Genomic DNA, 22,361 nt, shown 5'->3' with positions numbered 1-22,361 from the left:
CTATGATACATTTAGGAGATACTTAGTATTTGCGGCTAAACCCCGAAAACGTGCGTTTTCGGGGATTTAGCCACAAATATAGTTTGATAAATGGGCCCCTAAGTGAGAACCCACAGGCAATAATGTATATTGTGATAGATATTCATTCATTTGTGTATATTTTTATTGCAATTTATATAAAGCAATTGTTTTGTTTTCACATTTTATCACCTTTTCACTTCACAATGTGTTTGCAGACATTTCCACTGAGATTTCTTATTTGTAACCATTGCAGAGTGTGTTACGTAATAAACGTGTTTTCTTTTTGAACTCACACATTGGGAATGGGCCAAGGTCGACATGACTTAAGGTCGAATTTGCATAAAGGTCGACATGAGGAAGGTCGACTGGTCATAAGGTCGACATGGGTTTTTCACTGGGTTTTTTTAGCCGAATGTCGACACAGTCGACATGGACACAGTTGGCAATGAGAATCGGACCCTCGCATCGCTCGCTTCGCTCGCGATGCTTCGGGCACGGTGCCTCGCTGCGCTCGGCACACTATTTTATTCTCCCACCACGCCCTAGTGGATGGTAGGGCATGAAATACCGCCTGTCGGCACATGTCGGCTCAAAAAACAGTGAAAAACCCCATGTCGACCTTATGACCAGTCGACCTTCCTCATGTCGACCTTTATGCAAATTCGACCTTAAGTCATGTCGACCTTGGCCCATGTCGACCTTAAGTCAGGTCGACCTTCCTGCCAGCCGACCTAGTGGGGTCGACCTAATGACTGTAGACCTAAGTTCATTCTAATAGATGACCGCTTCCCATCTCGATAATGTATAATTTGCATTACTGTGTGTGGTATAATGTGTAATGGGCATTGAGGTGTGAAGCATAATGTGTTATGGGGATTACGGTGTAATTGGTATTTTTATGTGACCACACCCCTTCCCCATGAAGCCACACTCCTAAATTTTTGTGTGCTCCTACAGCGCGAACTTTCCCTGTTTTTTAACTCATGGCACCAAAATGGCTAGTTACAGCTGTGTAAGGTGAATACTATTGTGCTTTGTACACTGTGTGGTGTAATTTGTAATGGGAGTACTATTGTGTGGCCATTCCTCTTCCTTGTGAGATCACGGGCCAAATGTAATAGGGTGAGAGTTTCAGAAAGTGAGAGATTTTGAGAGAGTTTTCCCATGTTTTTTAAACCTGGTTTTGCAGTGTATTTGATTGCTGCTTTAAAAAACATGGGAAAACTCTCCCAAAATCTCTCACTTTCTGAATCTCTCACCCTATTACATTTGGCCCAATATGTTTTTCTTTTGGTGTGCACTGTCCCTTTGTAAAGCTTGGGTGGGTGCAAATGTATAGTTTGTAGGAGGGCGCCGAACCCCTTAGAACCAGCCCTGGATGGACTAACTTATTTTTTCAACCTTAATTACTATGTTACTATATATATATCAATATATATATCTATATATATCTAGATATATATATATATAGATATATATATATATATATATATTATTATTATTATTATTATTATTAGAATATATTTCATGAGTCTGAGATTAGGCCTGATTCAGGATCCGCTTTAGCTCCTTTCCAGGCCAGCCTGTGCAGTGTCCTGAAAGTGCTCTGGGAAGTGCTCTGACCCCTAGTGCCAGAAGCTCCACCCCTAGGTGTGTCACTCTGCGTCCCACTCCTTACTGGCCCCGCAGCTCTTGCTGTCAGCTCGTGGTGCCTGCAGTACATTTGTCTCTGCCATAAAAGTAATTGAAGAAACTTTGAGTATTGAAAGCTCTGTTAAAATGCACCCTTATCACAGTGATTATTCCAGGTATATTAGGTATTGTATATTACAGATCACCCTGGCAATAGGGACAATCGGATGGTTTCATTTATTTCAAGAACTCTTGCATTTTTATTTGTGAAGTGTTTATTTACAGCATTACATTGTGCTAAGACTCTATTACGTTACCATTATTGATGGGGAATTGTCTGAGTATCCCCTTCACATTCAGATCACCACCAGCCCATATATAGTCACATTGAACCATACTGAGCGCACTTTTATTGGGTATCCGGACGGCTCACAGACAACGGCCCTGATTTAGACCCAATTCCTGGCCTGGGAACACATATCCACCGCCCGCCAGATTGAAAAATGCGCCCCTGTGCAAGCCTGTGAATGAACTGCGATTATAACTCAGCCCTGTGAAAATGTAGAAATCCATTCACAGCACACTCACCATGGAATCATTCACCAGTATGTGCAATGACTGAGTAGGCCAGGACTTACTCGGCGGCTGCGATGAAACAGGCTGATTGGGGCGGACTTCTGACGCTGTCCAGACCTGCCTTTTTCCTGAAACTCCTATTAAACGTCCGTGCCACCCCCACGCACCGGCCGCATATCAATGCTCTATCATATCAATGCCAATAACCTGCGTAGTCCAGCGCAAAAAAAAGACACTGGCTTTCATCGCAGAGACTCCTCGCGCATACACACTACGATCCATGCACTGCGCAGTATTTCAATAAGCCACACCCATTTTATTGATAGCGGACTCTTCTCCGTCATACGTCAGCAGTTTGAGTTATTTTACAGTTATCTGGTAGTCAGTGAGCGGTGACAGAACAATGCACGTTGTCGTCCATAAGTGCTGCTTCCTCTGTAATCTGAGGGCTCGGACTTGTCAACGCTTGGAGCACTGGCCAGCTATGGGTCAGCGTTGTACCTGGTTATTTACTCACAAGTAATTTTTACCTCTTTCAAGAAATGTGAATGTTTCCGGGGGAAGGGGGGGATTTTGACCAGAAGTTCAATTGTCCATGTAGCTTCTGTCCACCCCAACCCCCTTGTACCGTCACTGGGAGCACAACACAATGTCCCGGAGAGTTTTTCTCAGCTCTTGGCTTCGAAAGGCATAGATTATAGGGTCAATGATAGAGTTAAATATGATGAGGACATAGCTGATATTGAAATACTTGAAATATTCAAGGCAGAAAGGGTGCTTGGGACAGGACACAATTAGGGCAAGATGAAGAAAGAAGGGTCCCCAACAAAGGAAGAAGATGCCAAGTAGCATGGTGAGGGTGATAGCTCCCCTAAGCTTGGCTGCTGCTTGATGAGGGGAAAGTCTTCTCCTCAAACCTTTTTGCTGGGCCGAGATCCTCTGGGAATGACGCCTGGCCAGTATGAACATGTGGATGTAGAGGCCCAACATGAGGACCAACATGAAGATGAAGAAGCCGATGAGACACAAGATCACCACATGGCTGTTGGAGAATATGATGAAGGTGATGCTACAGGCTGTGCTGGCCAACCAGATTCCAATGATGGCGCTGACCACCCTGCGTTGAGTTATGATGTTGTGGTATCTCAGGGCATAGAAGATGGTGACATAACGGTCCACCGCGATAGCTCCAAGGAACGATAGGGAGGTCACCAGTGAGCAGAGGATCATTGTATCCACAATGTTGTCCATCATCTTCACCATTGGCTCATAGTACTGTATGACGGCGTGGCTCAACATGATCAGGATTACGGTCTCGATCAGGTTGCTGATACTCACCAGCATGTCTGAGGCAGCCAGGCAGCAGATGAAGTAGTACATGGGCGAGTGCAGGTTGTGGTTCTTGGCAATGGCCACCACTACAAGGATGTTCTCCAACAAGCTGAGCAGGCACAGGAAGAGGAAGACCCCTTTCGGCACATCGATGTGAATGATGTTCGTCTCATTGGGCTTCTGCTCTAATGCGTTGGGGAGACTAAAGTTTGTGGTGTTGATGTAGGACTGTAGGATAGTCATGGTCAGTCTGAGCTGCTACCTGGGGGACAAAATAACACAGATTAGGCAAATAAATCATAAGCATGCTTCAGTGTATGCAGTTTGTATATGTGTTTAAACCAGGTATGGGGGACCTTTGGCCCTCCAGCTGTTGTTGAACTACACATCCCAGCATGCCCTGCAACAGTTTTAGCATGGCCAGATAGCAAAACTGTAGCAGGACATGCTGGGATGTGTAGTTCACCAACAGCTGGGGGGGGTGAAAAGTCCCCCATCCCTGGTTTAAACCATTATTACATATTAGCTGATGTGGTAGAGGTTTGTTGGACAGAACGTTTTAAAACTTTTTACTGATTTAAGAGTGAAAACCCCCTGCAAATAACCGTCACAGTTTCCAAGCCACCCAGCAGGTCACATGTTCCAGGTCACCTGGCAGGTGAAAGGAGAGTTCCCCAACTCTCCTATTTTCCAGAGCACAATGGTGATGCAATGTAATTGGCATGCAGACATTTTGCCACATAACTCTGAAAACAATGCTACTGATTAGAACACCATTAAAATTCTGCAAATCTACAGACCAACAGCTTTAATTTGGTATATGACAAAAGATACATGTACAGAAAGGTCAAAAGGTCAACATAAAAATGGTCAACACACTTGTAGTCTACACTTTTTTTTCTGTTTCTTTATCTTTTGCTTGCTTTACTATATATGTCACCATCTATTAACCTTTAGTAACTTTGCCCGATGTGTGGCGAGCAACTCGAGCCACGTTTCTACTAACTTGGGTCATACTATAATGGATAAAAAATCAAACACACCCAAAAAGCCTGCATTGAATTTTAACATGTGATCTTTTGACCTGGTTGCTGTCGACCTATCGACTGCCGATCTGTTAATCCACACCCTAATAAATTCATTCAGCCAGCTCTCAGTGATCTAGGACAGCAGTGCCTCATCCCATTCCTAATGCAGGCCACACACATCAGACCAACTTTCCTCCAACCATCCAACTAGTTGGTTGGATGGAATAAAAACCTGGTACTGGATGGGAGCAAATGTAATTTGTAACTAATATTTGGGGGGGTTTCAACACAATTGCGCTGCTGGGTACATATGATATAATAAGAACTCCAAGTCTAGTTAGGGTATGGCCAGAAAGAAATGATACTGGACACGCTTGTAAATAATATTATTTTATAAATGTAAAAAAGATATAAGCACATATACATACATAATAACACTAAGACATGAATATAAAAACATATGGGATTAAATCATCATATGATCATTATATTTTTTAATAGATTGTACTGTGAAGTGTAAATGTATTTATACACCATTGGATTATAATATACTGGACGCGCTTGTTTTTTAAGTTATACGTTAAATATATTGATTATTCCTTATTAAGTTAGCCCTTTAAATAAAGCACCCTCATAGAGGTTCAGTACTTGTCTTGAAAAAGTTCCCGTCCTTAGAGGGTACGAAACGCGTTGACGCAATACCTACACCTCCAGACGTGTCTCCAAGGTCCCGCCTTCAGCCTCAGTCTCCAGCCGCACAGCTAACCTTCATTGTCTGCCGCAAACCCGACATTGGTTTTCCACGCGGCCACCGGCTAACTCCCGCTTCAGCTGTCGCATTACCAGCTCTGACGAGCGCACGCTGCCACCCGACTAGTCCCCCGGATCAACATATTGGGGACGCCGGCTGCTAGCGCTGTTGAGCGCCCACATCACTGCTGTCATTTCTACAGTTTTATTCGGCTATCTGTCCCTGCCTCTTGGAGGGACACCTACGTGAGGGTCGAGCTAAACATACATCTATTTGGCTCCCCGCTACCGTCAATTCATCTGGGTGAGAGAAATCCTTAATTTACCCTACTTTAACCATATGAACTGCCTTACCATCTAGTGCATGTTTGCCTACATGCTAAATTGGCAATATTAATTCATGACTGCAGGATACCCCGTTAAATTCATTCTCTGAACTGAGCAAAACCCAATTACTGGGATCCTTCCATATTTTTCCTTGGAGACACCCTTTACTACTCAGGATTTAATCCCATATGTTTTTATATTCATGTCTTAGTGTTATTATGTATGTATATGTGCTTATATCTTTTTTACATTTATAAAATAATATTATTTACAAGCGTGTCCAGTATAATTTCTTTCTGGCCATACCCTAACTAGACTTGGAGTTCTTATTATTTCATATGTACCCAGCAGCGCAATTGTGTTGAAACCCCCCCAAATATTCTGTCTACCTTATGAGCTTGGCTAGCTCATCCAACACGTGCAGCAGCTGGGTAATTGTTTAATAGGTGCAGATTATCTAGCACCCTTATAATCATCAGTGTACACATATATATTTCTACTTTTTATTTTTTATTTGGAGCGCCAGGTAAGTGAATTGGTGGATGCCATTTGGTATCCTCTTCAATTTACACCCTCTGTTAATTTGTAACTAAGTCATTTGTTTCCCAAATCTTAAAATGACTATTTGTGCATATAGCCCAATCACAAAAGGAATAGAAAATGTTTTGGGGGCAATTTAATGCAAAAAATACTAAAAACATCCCACTGGTGTAACCTTAGATAAATAGCAGAACGTCTGTAATACCGGCACTGTACAGTGGGGGGGCATGATTACATAATCATACTGACCACGCCCCAATACAATATGCTAATAATAAGCCCCACCTTCTTTCACAACACAGCCCTGCCCCCTGCTTGCAGCAGCCTCAAAGTAGGCAAGTATGGATGTTGCTATGAGCAACCAATCAGATACTATATATTATCTCCTAGATGGTGCTGAATAAATAAGAACTAGATTCTGATTGGTTGCCCATAGCAACATCCCTGGTGCAATTTTAATAGGATGAGGTAGGGTTACCACCTAGTCCCTTTAATTCCGGACACATGTTAATTACACAGGTTCTGCGGCAGTTTAAAATCAGGTGAAGTGGAGTCTTGAAGTCAGCCAGCCACAGAACCTGTGTAATTAATATGTGTCCGGAATTAAAGGGACTAGGTGGTAACCCTAGGATGAGGGATTCAGAAAGTGAGAGATTTGGTAAGAAATCTCCAGTTTTTTTAAAGTGGCAATCATTTACACTGCAAAATCAAACTGGTTTTGCAGTGTAAATGATTGCTGCTTTAAAAAAACTGGAGATTTCTTACCAAATCTCTCACTTTCTGAATCTCTCACCATATTAAATTTCACCCCCCCCCCCTCCCCTCCCATGTGAAATAGAACTCCCATCTTAGTAAATTAACCCCTAAAGGTGCGTACACATGGGCTAAAATCGCTGGCAATTAGAGTGTGCATGGCGATAAATCGCTGGGTGCACGCTCCCATTTTTAGCCCCCTTATGAAGCTGATTCCCTCTGCGGCTCCCCGGCAGAGGTTCCCTTTCATCAGTTACCATCTCTGGTCGCTGATGAAAAGGAGACACTGAGCAATATATCTCCCCCCTGTGTGTACACAGCTATATATTGCTGAGCAATATATCTCCCCGTGTGTACACAGCTTAAAGGTACACACTGGCTGATATATCGCAGAGCGATATATCGCTCACGCTGAGCGATATATCGCTCGGTGTTCCGTTTGCATCAGCGACCAGAGATGGTCGCTGATGAAAAAGAAACTGCTGGGGGAGCCCAGCAGTGGGAATCAGCTGGTTGCAGGAGCAAGCTCCTGCGACCAGCGATGACTACGGCCAAAAAATGGGAGCGCGCACCCGGCGATTTATTGCCGGTGCACACTCCCATCGCTGGGAGGGGCAATAATCGCCCCAGAGTGTAAGCACCTTAAGACTCGTATGCTCAGGACTGGTCCTTTATTTGCTGTCCATGCTTTAAGCTGGGTACACACTAAGGCCCTTATTCTGGTTGGTGCGGTAATATCCGCGTGCGTTCGTGCCGCCGATGTTTTGTGTCTGCGCATGTGCAGAGGCGTCTCTGCGCATGTGCGAGCGGAGCGTACGGCCAAATCCCACATGAAATGTGAACACTCTGAACAGGGGGTGGAGAGGGGCGTGAAGGGCTATTTGGGCTCATTACCATATGCATATGCCCCGCGTTTCATGGGCGTTCCCATGCAAACGCTGGGCGTACGTATGGTAATGCAGTCGTGACGCACGTGTAGGGGGCGGACATATGACATCGCCGGATGTCAGCTGCCCGCCCAGATCCCTGCTTTTGCACGGAAAAATGTCCGTGTGGTCTGAGGTTGCGGGAGCTGGTGGACCACTCGGTCCTGCATTCGATGGTCTGCGACCATCGAATGATGGGGGAGGTTCCCAGAGATGGAGGAGGCGTATTCCATGAAAAATACACGTGCGGTCCGTTCGGCCAGCTTCATACCGCGTACGGACGGAGTTGGCGATCCGTATGGAAGGCGGGGTTTCGCACGCACGGTCCTGGCCGCATATTCGGATCTGGCCGCACCGATCAGAATAAGGCCCTAAATGACATAAGTAAGGGCCCCACCCAATACTTACCTCTAAACTTCTTCAATACTGCAGGGGGCATGGCCTATTGGTCAGAGGATGCAGCCTACATATCCAATCCCCCATGAGGCCACGCCCCCATTTTCCCGCTGGGTGGGCATGGCCTCATGGGAGACCATGCCCCCACAAGTGCCTGCAGTGCCAGGCAGGGGGGTACTGCCAGCCCCAGGTGGAACGCAGGACCGTCTCAAACAAACAGGACGGTCCTACAATAATCGGGACAGTTGGGAGGTATGCACCATTGTACCACCTGACTGCAGAAAACAAAACAAATAGAATCATGGGACAGACGAGGATGACAGCGCCCCCCAGATGTGGGCCCCATAGCAGCCGCCCAGTCTCCATCAGCAGGGGCATAGCGAGGGATCCTAGTGCCCCCTCCCCTTAATCACATTACTCACCTGGTTCTCTCTCCTCTCCTGGTGCGTCCCACTCCCAGCCTCACCCCTTCCCAACAATTTATTTACCGGCTTCTTATTAATTATTATTAACATTTATTCTGGCAGTGCCAGCAGATTCCATTGTGCTCCATTGCTCAGCATCGTTGTGCTCCATTGCTCAGCCCAGTGGCGTAAGTTCGTCCCAGTTGCCCGGAGTCAAGATAAAAATTGATGCCCCCCAAAACACACACACACCATCTTATATAAATATATGTATGCATGTACAGTATGTATGTTATGGATATTATGTTTAGAATAAAGAGAGTGTGACATTTATGGTCCTGCTAGGAGGGGGAGTCAGCCACAGAAGCGATATCAACGGCTTTCAATTAACTTATTCAAACTCACAGGGGAGGAGAGGTGCCCCCTTGGGAGCAGGAGCTCGGCGGCAGATGACTCCATTGCCTCCCAGAGTTCTGCCTCTGTCTCCGCCTTATATGCAGTAATCATTACATGTGCTTATATAGGCATAGAACCCTTGCTGATCCCACAGGTCCCAGTAGGTGGTGCAGTATCCATTGTCATATTTATGTATATTGGTCCTCATTCAGCATCAGTTGCATTTTGTGTCGCAATGAGCGATTATGTGTATACTGCACATATGTACATAACGCAACACGCCAAGTCACACAAAGATATCTGCGGTATCAGGCATATAGTGGATGTTCCGTGGTTGCCACAATGCAACACCAATAGTAGAAAAGGCAAATTAATGATTTGCACAGAAACTACAGGGCTGCCGCAGACTGAGGAAGTTCCGATGCTACTGAGACACCGTCGATGCTCAGGCTAATAATCACATTATCACAGGGAGCTGCTGCTCCTCACACGGATGCAGGGAACACTGCTTACTCTGCTGCTGCCACATTACACTCAGTTACTCTGTGCATTGTATACAGTTATTTCTGGTGTCTTTTTACCACAGTGTCCATAATAATCTGTTAATGACAATCTCTTACCAGTTGCTGTGTGTATAATAAAGGCCCATACACACTAGTAGACTTTCATTTCAAAAGACTTTGCCAAAATTTATGATAGATATATCTTTCACCAAAGTAGTGCGTACACACTGAGCTATTTTCCTCAAAGAGCAAGAGATTTTCAGGAGGCGAAAGACTTTGCTGAAAATCTTTCATATAAAAGGCGATTTACATAATGGGCGGGGTTTGAATTACAAGGGTTGGAGCAGGGGCCATTGTATTCAGTGCATTCCTGTTCTTAGTGCCTGATTCAGAATGAAATGCTGGGCTGCTTATATTCGGAGCCCAGCAATCAAGTAAACTTGATTGCTGGCAGTGGCGGTGGTAACATATACATTGTTGGCCTGTGAAAAATTTAAGGCATGGCTTTGTTGGACAGGGGACTATGCACACCATAATGCCCACTACACATTATACCACATACTGTAATGCCCATTACACAATATGCCACACACCGTAATGCCCATTACACATTATACCACATACCGTAATGCCCATTACACAATATGTCACACTGTACAGGCTCTGTGCCAGGGGTAACATGCTCCTTGCCATGGGTAACATGCACAGTGCCAGGGGTAAGCTACTGTGTGCCCTGCACTGTGCAGTAAAGGAGACAGCAGGACAGAGTGGTGGGAAACCCGGCTGTCTCAGAGCAGGACTATGCATCCATTGTGTGGCTATTTCAATGATGCACCAGCTCGCAAGCCAATTGGAACTTGTGGCCCGGCATCCAATCAGGCATTGATAGCTCTTTATTGGCTGCCGGGCCCCAAGCTCCAATTGGCTCACGAGCCGGCACATCAATTGAAATAGCCACGCCACAGACGGATGGCTCACGAGCCCGCACATCAATTGAAATAGCCATGCCACAGACGGATGGACCTGCTCTGAGATAGCCGGTTTTCCCAGCGCTGTGTCCGGCTGTCTCCTTTAGCGATGTAGGCAGGGACAGACAGCGGGGCAAAGTGAACAAACGGAATGCAGTTCCACCCCATTTCTGCTAAATTTAATCCCTGGGGGGCAGTCAGGGCCGGCGCTACCCGCTCAGCACAACCTGCAAAGCAGGTAGGCCCGGCCCCTGAAGGCGCTACCTCTCCTCCTCCCATACTGTAGCTGCCAGCTGCCGCTGCCTGCGCCTGTCAAAGTATTTGACAGGCAGCGGTGCTGGCAGCAGGGCAGCACCAGGCACTGGGCATGAAGGACATTTATTTGGGCAGCAGCCACGTCACTCCTAGATGCCCGCTGCCCGCCGTTCAACTCACACCGTCCCGCGGCTGAATGACGCTGCCCGACGTCATTACACTGTGACTGTCCCGTACGTGGCAAGTAGGGAGAAGAGCCAGCCACAGCCATGCTGTCGGGCGGCCGGGTTTTAGTTACAGAAGGTTGACTCAACTCAGTGGCGTAACTATAGAAGGTGCAGGGGATGCAGCTGCTATGGGGCTTGGGGGGGCCCCAAAAGCAATGCCCTGCACACTTTTTAGTTTTTGCCAGTTTTTTGCTCGGGTAACAGTGGCGCGCCCCGCTCCCCTCCCCCTTACCAACACGGATGACAAGACGGCAGCACATAGGAGATCTGGGAGCCAGCGCTGGGGCAATTGAGATCAGCTGCTGAGAGAGCCAGGGATGAGGGACCAGCCGCTGGGGGAGCCGACGCAGAGGAGACCCCTGGCTGCTGGGAGAGACAGGGCTGCTGCAGGACCAGTGCTGGGTGCAGAGGAGACCAGCAGCTGGTAGGCGCGGGGATCAGGGACCAGCACTGCCACAGCGGAGGCCAGCTACATGCGGGAGCCGGCGCCAGGGCAGAGACTGACTATGCAGGTGAGAAGGATAGGGATGACATGCTGGAGATCAGCCACATGCTGAGAGGTGGTGGTGGGGGGGGGGGACTAACTAAGTCAACCCTTTTCTAATGCTCTCTCTCCTCCTTGCCTTGCCTCACTTCCCCATTTGCCCTCCTCCCCTCACCCCCTCTGCCCCCACAACCCCTTTCTCTCTATCCACCTGCCTCTCACTCCCTCCCTCTCTCTGTTATCTCTCTATCCTCTCTTGCCGCATCCCTCTTTTGCTCTCACACATCCCCACTGCTGCGGAAGCCAGCGCTAGGACACAGAAGACCCTACTGCTAGTACTGGGTGGGGAGGGGGGGTGAGAATACCAAAGTGAACCCCCTTGCCTTGCCTTCCCTGTCTCGCCCCACACCCCTCTTTTTCACTCTCACCTCTTTCCCCACGCTTCCCCTCTTTCTTTTCTCCCCTCTTTCTTTTCTCGCTCTCTCTGACAGTATCTCCCTCTCTTTGATAGTCTCTTCCTCTCCCTGACAACCTCTCCCTGATACCTCTACTTCCTCTCTCTACCTGACATACTATCTCTCTCTCGTTCCAGGACACCCCTCTCTCCCCCTTTCTGTCCCTGACACACTCTCTTTCTCCCCATTTCCCTCCTCCTTTCTCTCACTCTCTTGCTTCCCTCTTTCTCTCTCCTTGATATTCTCTCTCCTGCTCGCACCCTTCCTTTTCTCACTTGCTCTTTCCCTTTTCTCTCTGACACCCTCCCTTTAATTCCCTCCTTTCCCATAAAGGCCTCTCTCTTTCCCTGAGCATCCCTCTCTCCCTACTCCTCTCTGTTTTCCATCTTGGGACAGGATGTACTAAGCACTGGTGGTACATCCTGCCACCCATAGCCACAATGCTCATTGCATATATACTCACATATGAAATTAGCAACGCAGGGGGTAACTAGGATCTGCAGTGTCAGATTAAGGTCTAAATGGGCCTGGAGCTGAAAATGATCAAGGGCCTATTATTCACAATAATAGGGGTTGTGGCCAGCACCTAATAATGTGGGGGGCGTGGCCAGTGTTCTGGTTGGGTGGTCTGCTCATGGGTGTGTCTCTATTTGTGTAAATACTTTCAACTAATTATATATAAAGTGTGTGTGTGTGTGTGTATGGGTGTGTGTGTGCTGGAAAAGGCAGTGAGCTTGCATAGGAAAAATGCAAAGAGTTTAGTATAGGGTGGAAAATGGCAAAGAGGTTGGCATATGCAAGGGCCTGGCACAGAAGAGAGGGAAAATATAAGCTGCAGATATACTTACCTTCCATGTATCGCCAGCACTGAGAGCATCGGATTATATATATGCACACTCCCTCCAGACAAAGAGTGCAATATATATATAATCTGAGTTACCCCCTTAGGGGTGAGTCCATTCTATACGGTTGCAGGAAAGGCGCACACATAAGGCTCCAAATTTATTAAGAAAAGTGCTGGTGCAGTTTAATGCATACTGTATATACAAATTACGACACCCGCAGGACGCCAATGTCCTAAGATACTTGCAGGGTGAGGCGGCACTCCAGTCATAAAAAAATACTGAAAGCCAAAACTTGTAGACAACATTTCAGTACCTTTTATGTGGTCACCTTAGTTTACCACACCATATACCCTATATTCAAATCATGTAACACAATAGTAACCCCCTTATACAGTACTTGCCTCTAACACATTATGCCACATGGAATGAGCCAAAATTCACACCGAGTGAGCCAAAGTTCACACTATGGCACACAGATGGAGCCAAAATACTAACTATACCAAACGGATTGAGCCAAAATTCACAATATGCTTCAGAAACAGGGACATTGCGCACCAAATTTACACCATAATGCCCTTTACATGTTAAGCCACACACCATAATTTCCACTATGTATTATGCCAAACACCATAATGCCTATTAAAAATTATGCTACATAAGTGCTGCTAACCTACGTGCTCATTGCCAGGGGTTCCATGCTCATTGGCATGTGGGATTACATGCTCATTGCCAAGGGGAATACATGCTTGAGGTAACTGGGGGACAGCCGCCGCTGAGCAGAAGTGACAGCCATTGAAAGCCAGTGAGAGCGGGGGGCTGCCTGGCTGTATTCAGAGCACTGCAGGTCCCAGTTATTTGAAATAATACCCCTTTCAAAACATAAAATGCAGGGACTGGCCCCTTTTACACCTTTTAAGTTCCAGCTTTGCCCAGCTGTATCTCTGGTTCCCGAGGGGCTAGCGACGCAGGGCTGGGCTCGTTGGAAAGCCGCAGTCCTCATCTACAAAATGTGCCTATTTGGAGAGTAGGCCTGGAGCTGTAGCTCCATCAGGCCCATTGTTAATCCGGCCCTGCGGATCTGTGACCTGGGAGCCCCTTTGCAACCTCAGGACATGCTGGGAGGCAATCCTGTCAGATACCTTACACAGCAGTAATGCGTAGAGAAGCCCATAGGCTTTTATAGTGTTAACCCCCCACCCCCCCTCTCACACACATAAACCTCTGAGCGTCTGATGCTCCCGCCATTCTTTTAACCCTAACAGACTAAGAAACCCACCCTTGAAACCGCCCCTCCCTTTTCCCTTCACCTGGAATAATCAAACTGAGTCATTTATTTTGGCGAATTAAAGGTCACATTTATTAATCAGATTACAAATATAATCTTACTCGCTCAGGTGGCAAAGATAGCACTGCGGTCCACCAGCCCTCCAACGTAACTGAATCAAGCCGCCCGGGGAGGGGGGCCCCTTTTCGCAACTGAAATCTGTACCCGCCCGGGGCCCCCCAATTGCCCCCCTCGACGCCAGGCCTTGGATCTTGCACCCCCTCTTCTGGGGTGCCTCCGTTTCCTGGCGCCAATCTTTGGCTGGCCCGCAGTACTTCCGCCAACGCTAGGTTCCTAGAACCATAGCCCGCCACCTCACCGTGACCTTCCCTCGCCCTATTAATCTAGAACCTATATGTAACCATTTGCACGCTCTTCTCTGCTCCTGAACTGAACTGCTTCAAAACCGTATCTCACCCTTGGACCCTGTTTTGGGAGTCCCCATTTTCCTCCTGTAAAGAAAACAGACCGCTGGAGACCCCTGTTCCTGAAGGTTGTTGCGAATGCCTCTCTGAGCATCGCTGCCTTAACAAGCTCTTTGCATGCGCCCTTTACTGCCGCCATGAGCTGCAGCTTCTCCCTGCCGCAGGTGCTAACGAGTCTTTCACCAGCTTGTTCACGCCATCTTGACAACCTTACATAAATTAGGTGGACATGTTAAACCTTGCAGCTGCGCATGTGGTGCCGCTTCCCTAAAGGCTCCCAACTTTCCCCTTGAGTAGGCATCCGCTCTGATGTTATCTACCCCTGGGACGTGCTTGGCGCGAAAGTTAATGTTGTGCCGCAGGCAAACCAATACCAAATGCCTTATCAGGTTGATCACTGGTGGGGAGAAGGCACTCTGCCTGTTGACTGCTTGAACCACCCCCATGTTGTCACATCAGAAGGTTATTTTCTTGTTGGCTAACCTGTTACCCCACAACTCCAACACTACTATGATCGGGAACAGCTCTAGCAGCAGCATGTTCCTGGTCAGCCCTGCTCCGACCCAGCTCTGCGGCCACTGGGATGCGCACCATTCTCCCACGAGATATGCCCCAAAACCACAAGACCCTGCTGCATCGGTGTACAGCTGCAGCCTCTTGCTCGCCACGGGCGGTGCCGGAGAGATGCGAATACCATTAAATTCCCTTAGAAATGTTTCCCACATCAACATGCCTTCTCTGATTTCTGTTGTCAGCTTAATCGCAGGCGACGGGGGGGTCAAGAGGATCACATGTACCGGATCCCAAGCTTGTGAGGGACCCCAAGGTTTTGAGGGACTCGGGGGCTATAAGCATGGCTGTGTCAGTGCAGTGCCTAGCAATGGTTTAAAAGGCACCTGCCTGGATTCCTGGGTACTTGACTGGAACCTCCCTCCGATATTAGTGAATATTAATTCTATTTCCTTTGTAACAATAAAAAACACGTTTAATATGCATAATACTAACAATGTTCTGCTCAAGGGGGCGGGGTATTGGGCCCCCTAGATATATCAGTATACCAGGCCCCAAGATTTCTGTTGCCAGCCCTGGTCGGCAGAAGATTCTGCTCATTGGGATAACCCTGCATGTGAAATTCAGTGACCCCAGCAATGATTGGAGATGTTTTAGTGTCATCTTGTCTGCTCTGGCATGCTCCCCAATCTGCCTCATAATGCCAGCAATCTTGTCCTCTGGTAACCTACACCACCTGTCGGTGGTATCTATTTCTATTCCCAGATACGACAGTTTGTTCATAGGCCCCTCTGTTTTCTCCGTTGCTATGGGAACCCCAAAAGTGTGGAACAGCACCTACGTGGATTTTAACAAACGCTCGCATGTGTCAGTGTTCGCCTGGCCGCCTTTAGAAAGTCATCCAGATGGTGCGCAAATGTCCTGCAGCCTGTCCCCACCTCAACGCACCAGTGCAGGAACATGCTGAATTTTTCAAAAATGGCGCCATCCATGGGTAAGCCTAGAGCCACATAATAACTGCCCTTGAACTTTAGTCCCATGAATCCGTGACTATGTGGGTGAAGGGGGAGGAGCCTAAATGCTGATTCGATATCTTCCCCAATTGGGCCCGTACCCCGCAGCTGCGCACTATTCTGAGCGCCTCTTGAAACGACTGGTAAGCGACGCTGCACTGTTGCTTTCTTCGCTATGGCAAATGTAAGGCTCTTGCTACTTTATGCACATACAATGTATGGGGCATTGGAACCTGGTTATACCATCATTTTGCCACCACGCTAGAACTCATTCCTGTCAAGAAAGAGTCCGTTCGCATACTACGCTTTCGGCATTGCCGTAGCTCAGCGTCCGTCAGGGTCATCAGCCTGCCCGCCTCCTCCGATCATTAGGCATCTGCATGTGGAAGAAGAAGGGTTGCACTGCGAGGTGACATAAAGCATGTTAGTTTGTTCTGTGTGTAAATACGTTGCATCATGCAGTCTCCCAAACCTGAGCAATAATCCTATAATGCCACCTCCCTGCATTCTCCTTTTTCCCTTTCCTACCCTGCTTCTATCCGTATACAAGTGACAGAAATTTGGAAATTTGTAACATCCCATGAAGCCCCGTTGGCATTGGACATTTCACTAAGCTGTTTACCACCCAAGTCACACAAAATGACTTTCATTTTACTGTGATTATTCTGCTTTGCTTATTCCTTTTCCGAATTTCCAGCACATTCCGCCTAATTAGCAAGCTAACATGCACTGAGCGGTTACCTGTACTGTGCAGTTATGTGTGCACCCCTTTTTTTTTTTTTTTTTTTATGTATAATCTGTTAAAGGGCCCATCTACTTTGCACCCAGCGTCAGCAGTATTACTTCCCTGCTAAGGCCAAGCATGTACCCCTTAAAAACTTAACTTACAAACTTAGTTGCTGTGAGAACTATGGTTCCACCCCTGTGCCCTAATTATATTCATTACTTCTTATACATGAATTGACTTAACAAAATTCTAACAGCAACATATTTTGTATACGTCAGCCGATTAACCCAGCGCTTTTCATGAAATAACAGTAAGTTTGGATCTGCCAAAGATATAAAAGTCTAATATGAAGTAAAATGCTTATGCACAACCGTAATGAATTCACTTATTGATCTCCTGTACTACTATTCTTATTGTACATACACGCATGTAACAATGAATTTACTCATTTGTATGTGACACCATATTATATTACTGACTTCAGCTTAATGTAACCTGTTACCATTTATCATTCCCCCAATCATAAACATCTTTATCATACTGTCTATTATACCCCTATGATGCCTTGCACACTGGAAATTGCACCGCATAATGAATTTTCTTGCCTTATTTTGCATTATATTAACTTCAAAAACAAAACCATGTGTTCCCATATTTGCATTCTGCCTATCTAAACTTATGCTTTGCCATAACCTAATAACAGTGCTGCACAATGTTATATTATGTTACTTAAAACTATGTAATTCCCCTATACATGTGATCTGAAATAACTCAGCTCTGCAAACGCTCATCTGTAATCATACATTTCATGTTTGTACGGCGCTGCACAACACTTGTGGCGCCTTATAAATAATACTATAATAATAATAACCATATTAATGTGTTATTGCACAAATTATACATTTGTTTATCATTGCTAGGCAGCCTGCTGACTCCATTGTATGTTCTGCTTAGTGGGAGGAGTAGATGAATGGATTGTATTGAAAGGATACCTCTATCATGATCTCTACATGCTATGCCATGTAAACAAGCCCTCAGTAATTTAATTAGGGGGATGGGGGGGGGGGGTTGGACATTCTTTGCAACTTGCCTGAACATTGGGCCTAATTCTCTGCTGTTTTGCTAAAGGCTGCAGCGAGTATAATAATAAATCCCTAAGTACTCATTTTTTGGCCTTAAACTGCTAGAAGTCTGCATTGAAAAAACTTCAGCACTGAATCCCAACTGTACTGTTAGGTAATAGGTGTAAAACTCTATTAGGTGCTGTTATTCCTTAGGGGAAGTTACCCAGCATAATATAAAACATGTGGTAAAATTCTATCTGCATTAAAGATTGAATTCATAAGATTACAGAGACATTGGGAGTTTGTGACATCAGATGGTAGCAGGGTGCCGAATATGGAATTAAGTAAAAGAGTAAGAAGGGATACAAATGCCAATAAATATAGATACTTATAATATTTCTGCTGCTTTCTGGATGTTCTTGCTGGTGCCCGCTGCTGCTGGGAGTCGGGTAAGGAGGGGACGGGCTGCGCTCTGGCTGCGAGTGCGGCCCTGGGGATGCTCCTACCCCACTGTGTGTATGTTCCGGCTGCTGCTGCTTCTCTTCGGCGCTGCTGCCCGCTGCTAGAGTCCTGTCTTCTGCCTCTTTCTTCCTCTCGGCCGGCCCGTTCCACAGCTGGATGCTGCCCTCCTGGTGCCGATCTCAGATCTCCTGCTGCTGGAGCCCTCCTTGCTTTCTTCTTCTGCTGCTCCGGTCCCTTAAATCTCGCTGGCACTTCTCTGGATCTCTTAGGACAGTCCATTGCTTCTTTTTAACTTTAAAGCTGCTGGTGAGTCTCCACAATCCTTACTGCGTGCCCTCTTGCTCTCTCTGATCCTCCCCCATACCTGTCCTGTCCTTAAGTATGGGTCTACTCCCATGGGGAGGCGCCTACTACCTGCTTATCCCTTTCCTTCCCCCTATACTGTTCCTGCTACCTCCCTGCCCCCATCCTGATAACAGCTAGACAATGGGAGCACTTCATGGCCTTGGTAGCACAGACTTATAGTTTATTGTCTCTCCCGGCTATTCGCCGTTCGCTCCTTTTACACACACACTTCGCAGGAGCCCTGCCGTAGGGGGCTTTAGTGCATTCTAAATTGCAGTGTTTTGACCACATTTCTCATTTAGTCCAACCTGGCCTTTGCCTTTCACTCCCCTCACTGTGTCCCCCCCCACACACACACACCAATGGTCATTGTAGTGATAATGGGGGGGCCCCTTTAACATTTTTGCTATGGGGCCCATTAAAGTCCTAGTTACGCCCCTGACTCAACGCTGGACGCAGTGTGGGAGCCGGGACAGAAGGCCACACTGACAGGCACCTAAAGTACATTAGGTGAGAGGCACTGTACTGTATATATATACTGAGGTGGCAGTGGCACTCACAGGATTAATTAGAATTGATTGAGATAGAGAAGTGTCTATGTTTATTCTGTGAGTGCCACTGCCACCTCTGTGTTATATATATGTCCCCTATGCACAAACATAGTTCTTCAGACAGTGCTTGCTTAAAAAGTGTTTTGTATATTTTTTTAAAGTGAATCTAAAACTGCATGCATGGACCTGTATAAACATGTAGATAAGATTATAACACATCCAGCATTTGGAGACATGGCTATGCTGGATGTGTTATAATCATATCTACATGATACGTGCATGCAGTTTTGGATTCACTCTAAAAAATATACAAAACACTTTTTTTTAGCAAGCACTGTCTGAAGACATATGTTTGTGCCTAGGGGGACTTTTTTTGTAAATGGACACAGAGCACGCTGACATTTAAGAATATCAAGTGAGTGCCGGTTTTCTGGAGGTATAATATTTATAACACATACTGTATGTATGTTTAGGAAGAGGCGTCTCTCCAGGACCCACAAATATAAGTCTTATAAGACTTATATTTGCGAAGGTAGGAGAAATCATTCGATGGTCGGCAACCATCAAATGATTTCTCCTGCTGCGGGCACATGTGAGGGGATGGGTCTTTGTGACACATCCCCTCGCGTGGTTGTTAGGGGATATGGCGGAGGTGATTTGGCAGGGTGGCGAGACAGGCACTCTCTAGAAGCGCTATTTTATAAGGTATGGGAGGGCGCAAATTTAGAGTTTGCAGGGAGGCGCCGAACACCCTAGCACCGGCCCTGGGGGCAGTGGTGCCAATAATATATACATTGCTGGCTTGTGCCAACAATATATATATATTACGGGCTAATCCATTATCATTGGTGCCCAGTGGTACAAAAAAATATATACATTGCTGGCCTGTTCCAGCAATGTATATATTACTGGCTAATAGATTATTGGTGCCCAGTGGTACCAATAATATATACATTGCTGGCATGTGCCACCAATGTATACATTAATGGCTTAAAAATAAAGCATTGGTGGCCAGGGCCAGGGCAAGAAAGCTCCATGTTGAGCAGGGGGGGGGGGGCGGAGCCCACAGCCTGTGTTTAGCCAGACGGGGAAGTGCTGCAGAGAGGGATCCTGTGTGTGGAGCCGGCAGAGCGTGACAGCGGGGCAGCGCGGACGGCGCAGTGACTATGCTGCTGCTGCGTCTGAAACAAGGGCAGGGGGCGCGGTGTGGTGGCAGGGGGAGGGAGGGGGGCGGTTAGTCAGCAAAAAGATAGACAACCATTAGGTTGACACCATTAGTTAGACATGCCAAAAGGTCGACATGCCAAGAGGTCGACATGGGGGTTTTCACAGTTTTTTTACCCAATGTTGACACATTCGACATGGACACAGTTTGAAGTGAACCGCAGCCCCTCGCATCGCTTGCAATGCTTCGAGCAAGGTGCCTCGCTGCACTCGGCACACTATTTTATTCTCACACCTCGCCCTAGTGCACAGGTCTTCAACCTGTGGCCCTCCAGATGTTGTGGAACTACATGTCCCAGCATGCCCTGACAGTTTTGGCATGCTCTTATAGGAAAAATGTGGCAATGCATGTTGGAACATGTAGTTTCACAACATCTGAAGGGCCATAGGTTGAAGACCCATGCCCTAGTGGATGGTAGGGCATGAAATACCACCTGTTGGCACATATCGTCTCAAAAAACAGTGGAAAACCCCATTTCAACCTTTTGACTGTCAACCTAGACACTGTGGACCTAATGGCAGTGTCGACACTTTTGCATGTCGACCTTTTTTCATGTCGACCTTTTTGCTTGTCTAACTAATGGTGTCGACCTAATGGTTGTCTATCTTTTTGCTGTAGACAAATAGTCTGGATACCCTACCATATAATACAGAGAGCATCACAGTCACTGCTGTATGATACAGAAAGCATCACAGTGACCACCATGTGATACAGAGAACATCACAGTGACCACCATATGACACAGAGTATCACAGTGACCACCATATAATACAGACAGCAAAACAGTCACTGCTGTATGATACAGAGAGCATCGCAGTGACCACCATATGATACAGAGAGCATCGCAGTGACCACCATATGATACAGAGAGCATCACAGTGACCACCATATGATACAGAGAGCATCACAGTGACCACCATATGACACAGAGAGCATCACAGTGACCACCATATAATACCGACAGCAAAACAGTCACTGCTGTATGATACAGAGAGCATCGCAGTGACCATCATATGATGCAGAGAGCATCACAGTGACCACCATATAATAAAGAGAGCATCGCAGTGACCACCATATAATACAGAGAGCATCACAGTGACAACCATATAATACAGAGAGCATCACAGTCACTGCTGTATGATACAGGGAGCATTGCAGTGACCACCATATGATACAGAGAGCATCACAGTGACCACCATATAATACAGAGAGCATCGCAGTCACTGCTGTATTATACAGAGAGCATCACAGTGACCACCATATGATACAGAGAGCATCACAGTCACTGCTGTATGACACAGAGAGCATTGCAGTGACCACCATATGATACAGAGAGCATCACAGTGACCACCATAATATACAGAGAGCATCACAGTGACCACCATATGATACAGAGAGCATCACAGTGACCACCATATGACCCAGTGAGCATCACAGTGCCCACCATATAATACCGACAGCAAAACAGTCACTGCTGTATGATACAGAGAGCATCGCAGTGACCATCATATGATGCAGAGAGCATCACAGTGACCACCATATAATACAGAGAGCATCGCAGTGACCACCATATAATACAGAGAGCATCACAGTGACAACCATATAATACAGAGAGCATCACAGTCACTGCTGTATGATACAGGGAGCATTGCAGTGACCACCATATGATACAGAGAGCATCACAGTGACCACCATATAATACAGAGAGCATCGCAGTCACTGCTGTATTATACAGAGAGCATCACAGTGACCACCATATGATACAGAGAGCATCGCAGTCACTGCTGTATGATACAGAGAGCATCGCAGTCACCACCATATAGTACAGAGAGCATCACAGTCACTGTTGTATGATACAGAGAGCATCGCAGTGACCACCATATGATACAGAGCATCA

General features: G+C 46.6%; 1 protein-coding gene across 2 annotated transcripts in view; it reads right to left on the bottom strand.

The window, feature by feature from the left end:
* Positions 1-1,975: 1,975 nt before the first annotated feature.
* MC1R (melanocortin 1 receptor) overlaps positions 1,976-22,361 on the bottom strand; it is a 31,497-nt gene continuing 11,111 nt past the window's right edge. For both annotated transcript variants that reach the window (XM_083164930.1, XM_083164931.1), the window contains exon 2: positions 1,976-3,823. In XM_083164930.1, coding sequence (XP_083021056.1) covers positions 2,860-3,804 — 945 coding nt within the window. In that variant the 5' untranslated portion in view covers positions 3,805-3,823 and the 3' untranslated portion in view covers positions 1,976-2,859. The remainder of the gene's footprint in view (positions 3,824-22,361) is intronic.

The sequence above is a fragment of the Crinia signifera genome, chromosome 11, assembly GCF_055691185.1.
Source record: "Crinia signifera chromosome 11, ASM5569118v1, whole genome shotgun sequence".
In the NCBI taxonomy this organism is placed as follows: Eukaryota; Metazoa; Chordata; class Amphibia; order Anura; family Myobatrachidae; genus Crinia; species Crinia signifera.
The sequence above is the reverse complement of the archived record's forward strand: the minus strand, read 5'-3'. Positions and strand labels throughout refer to the sequence as shown.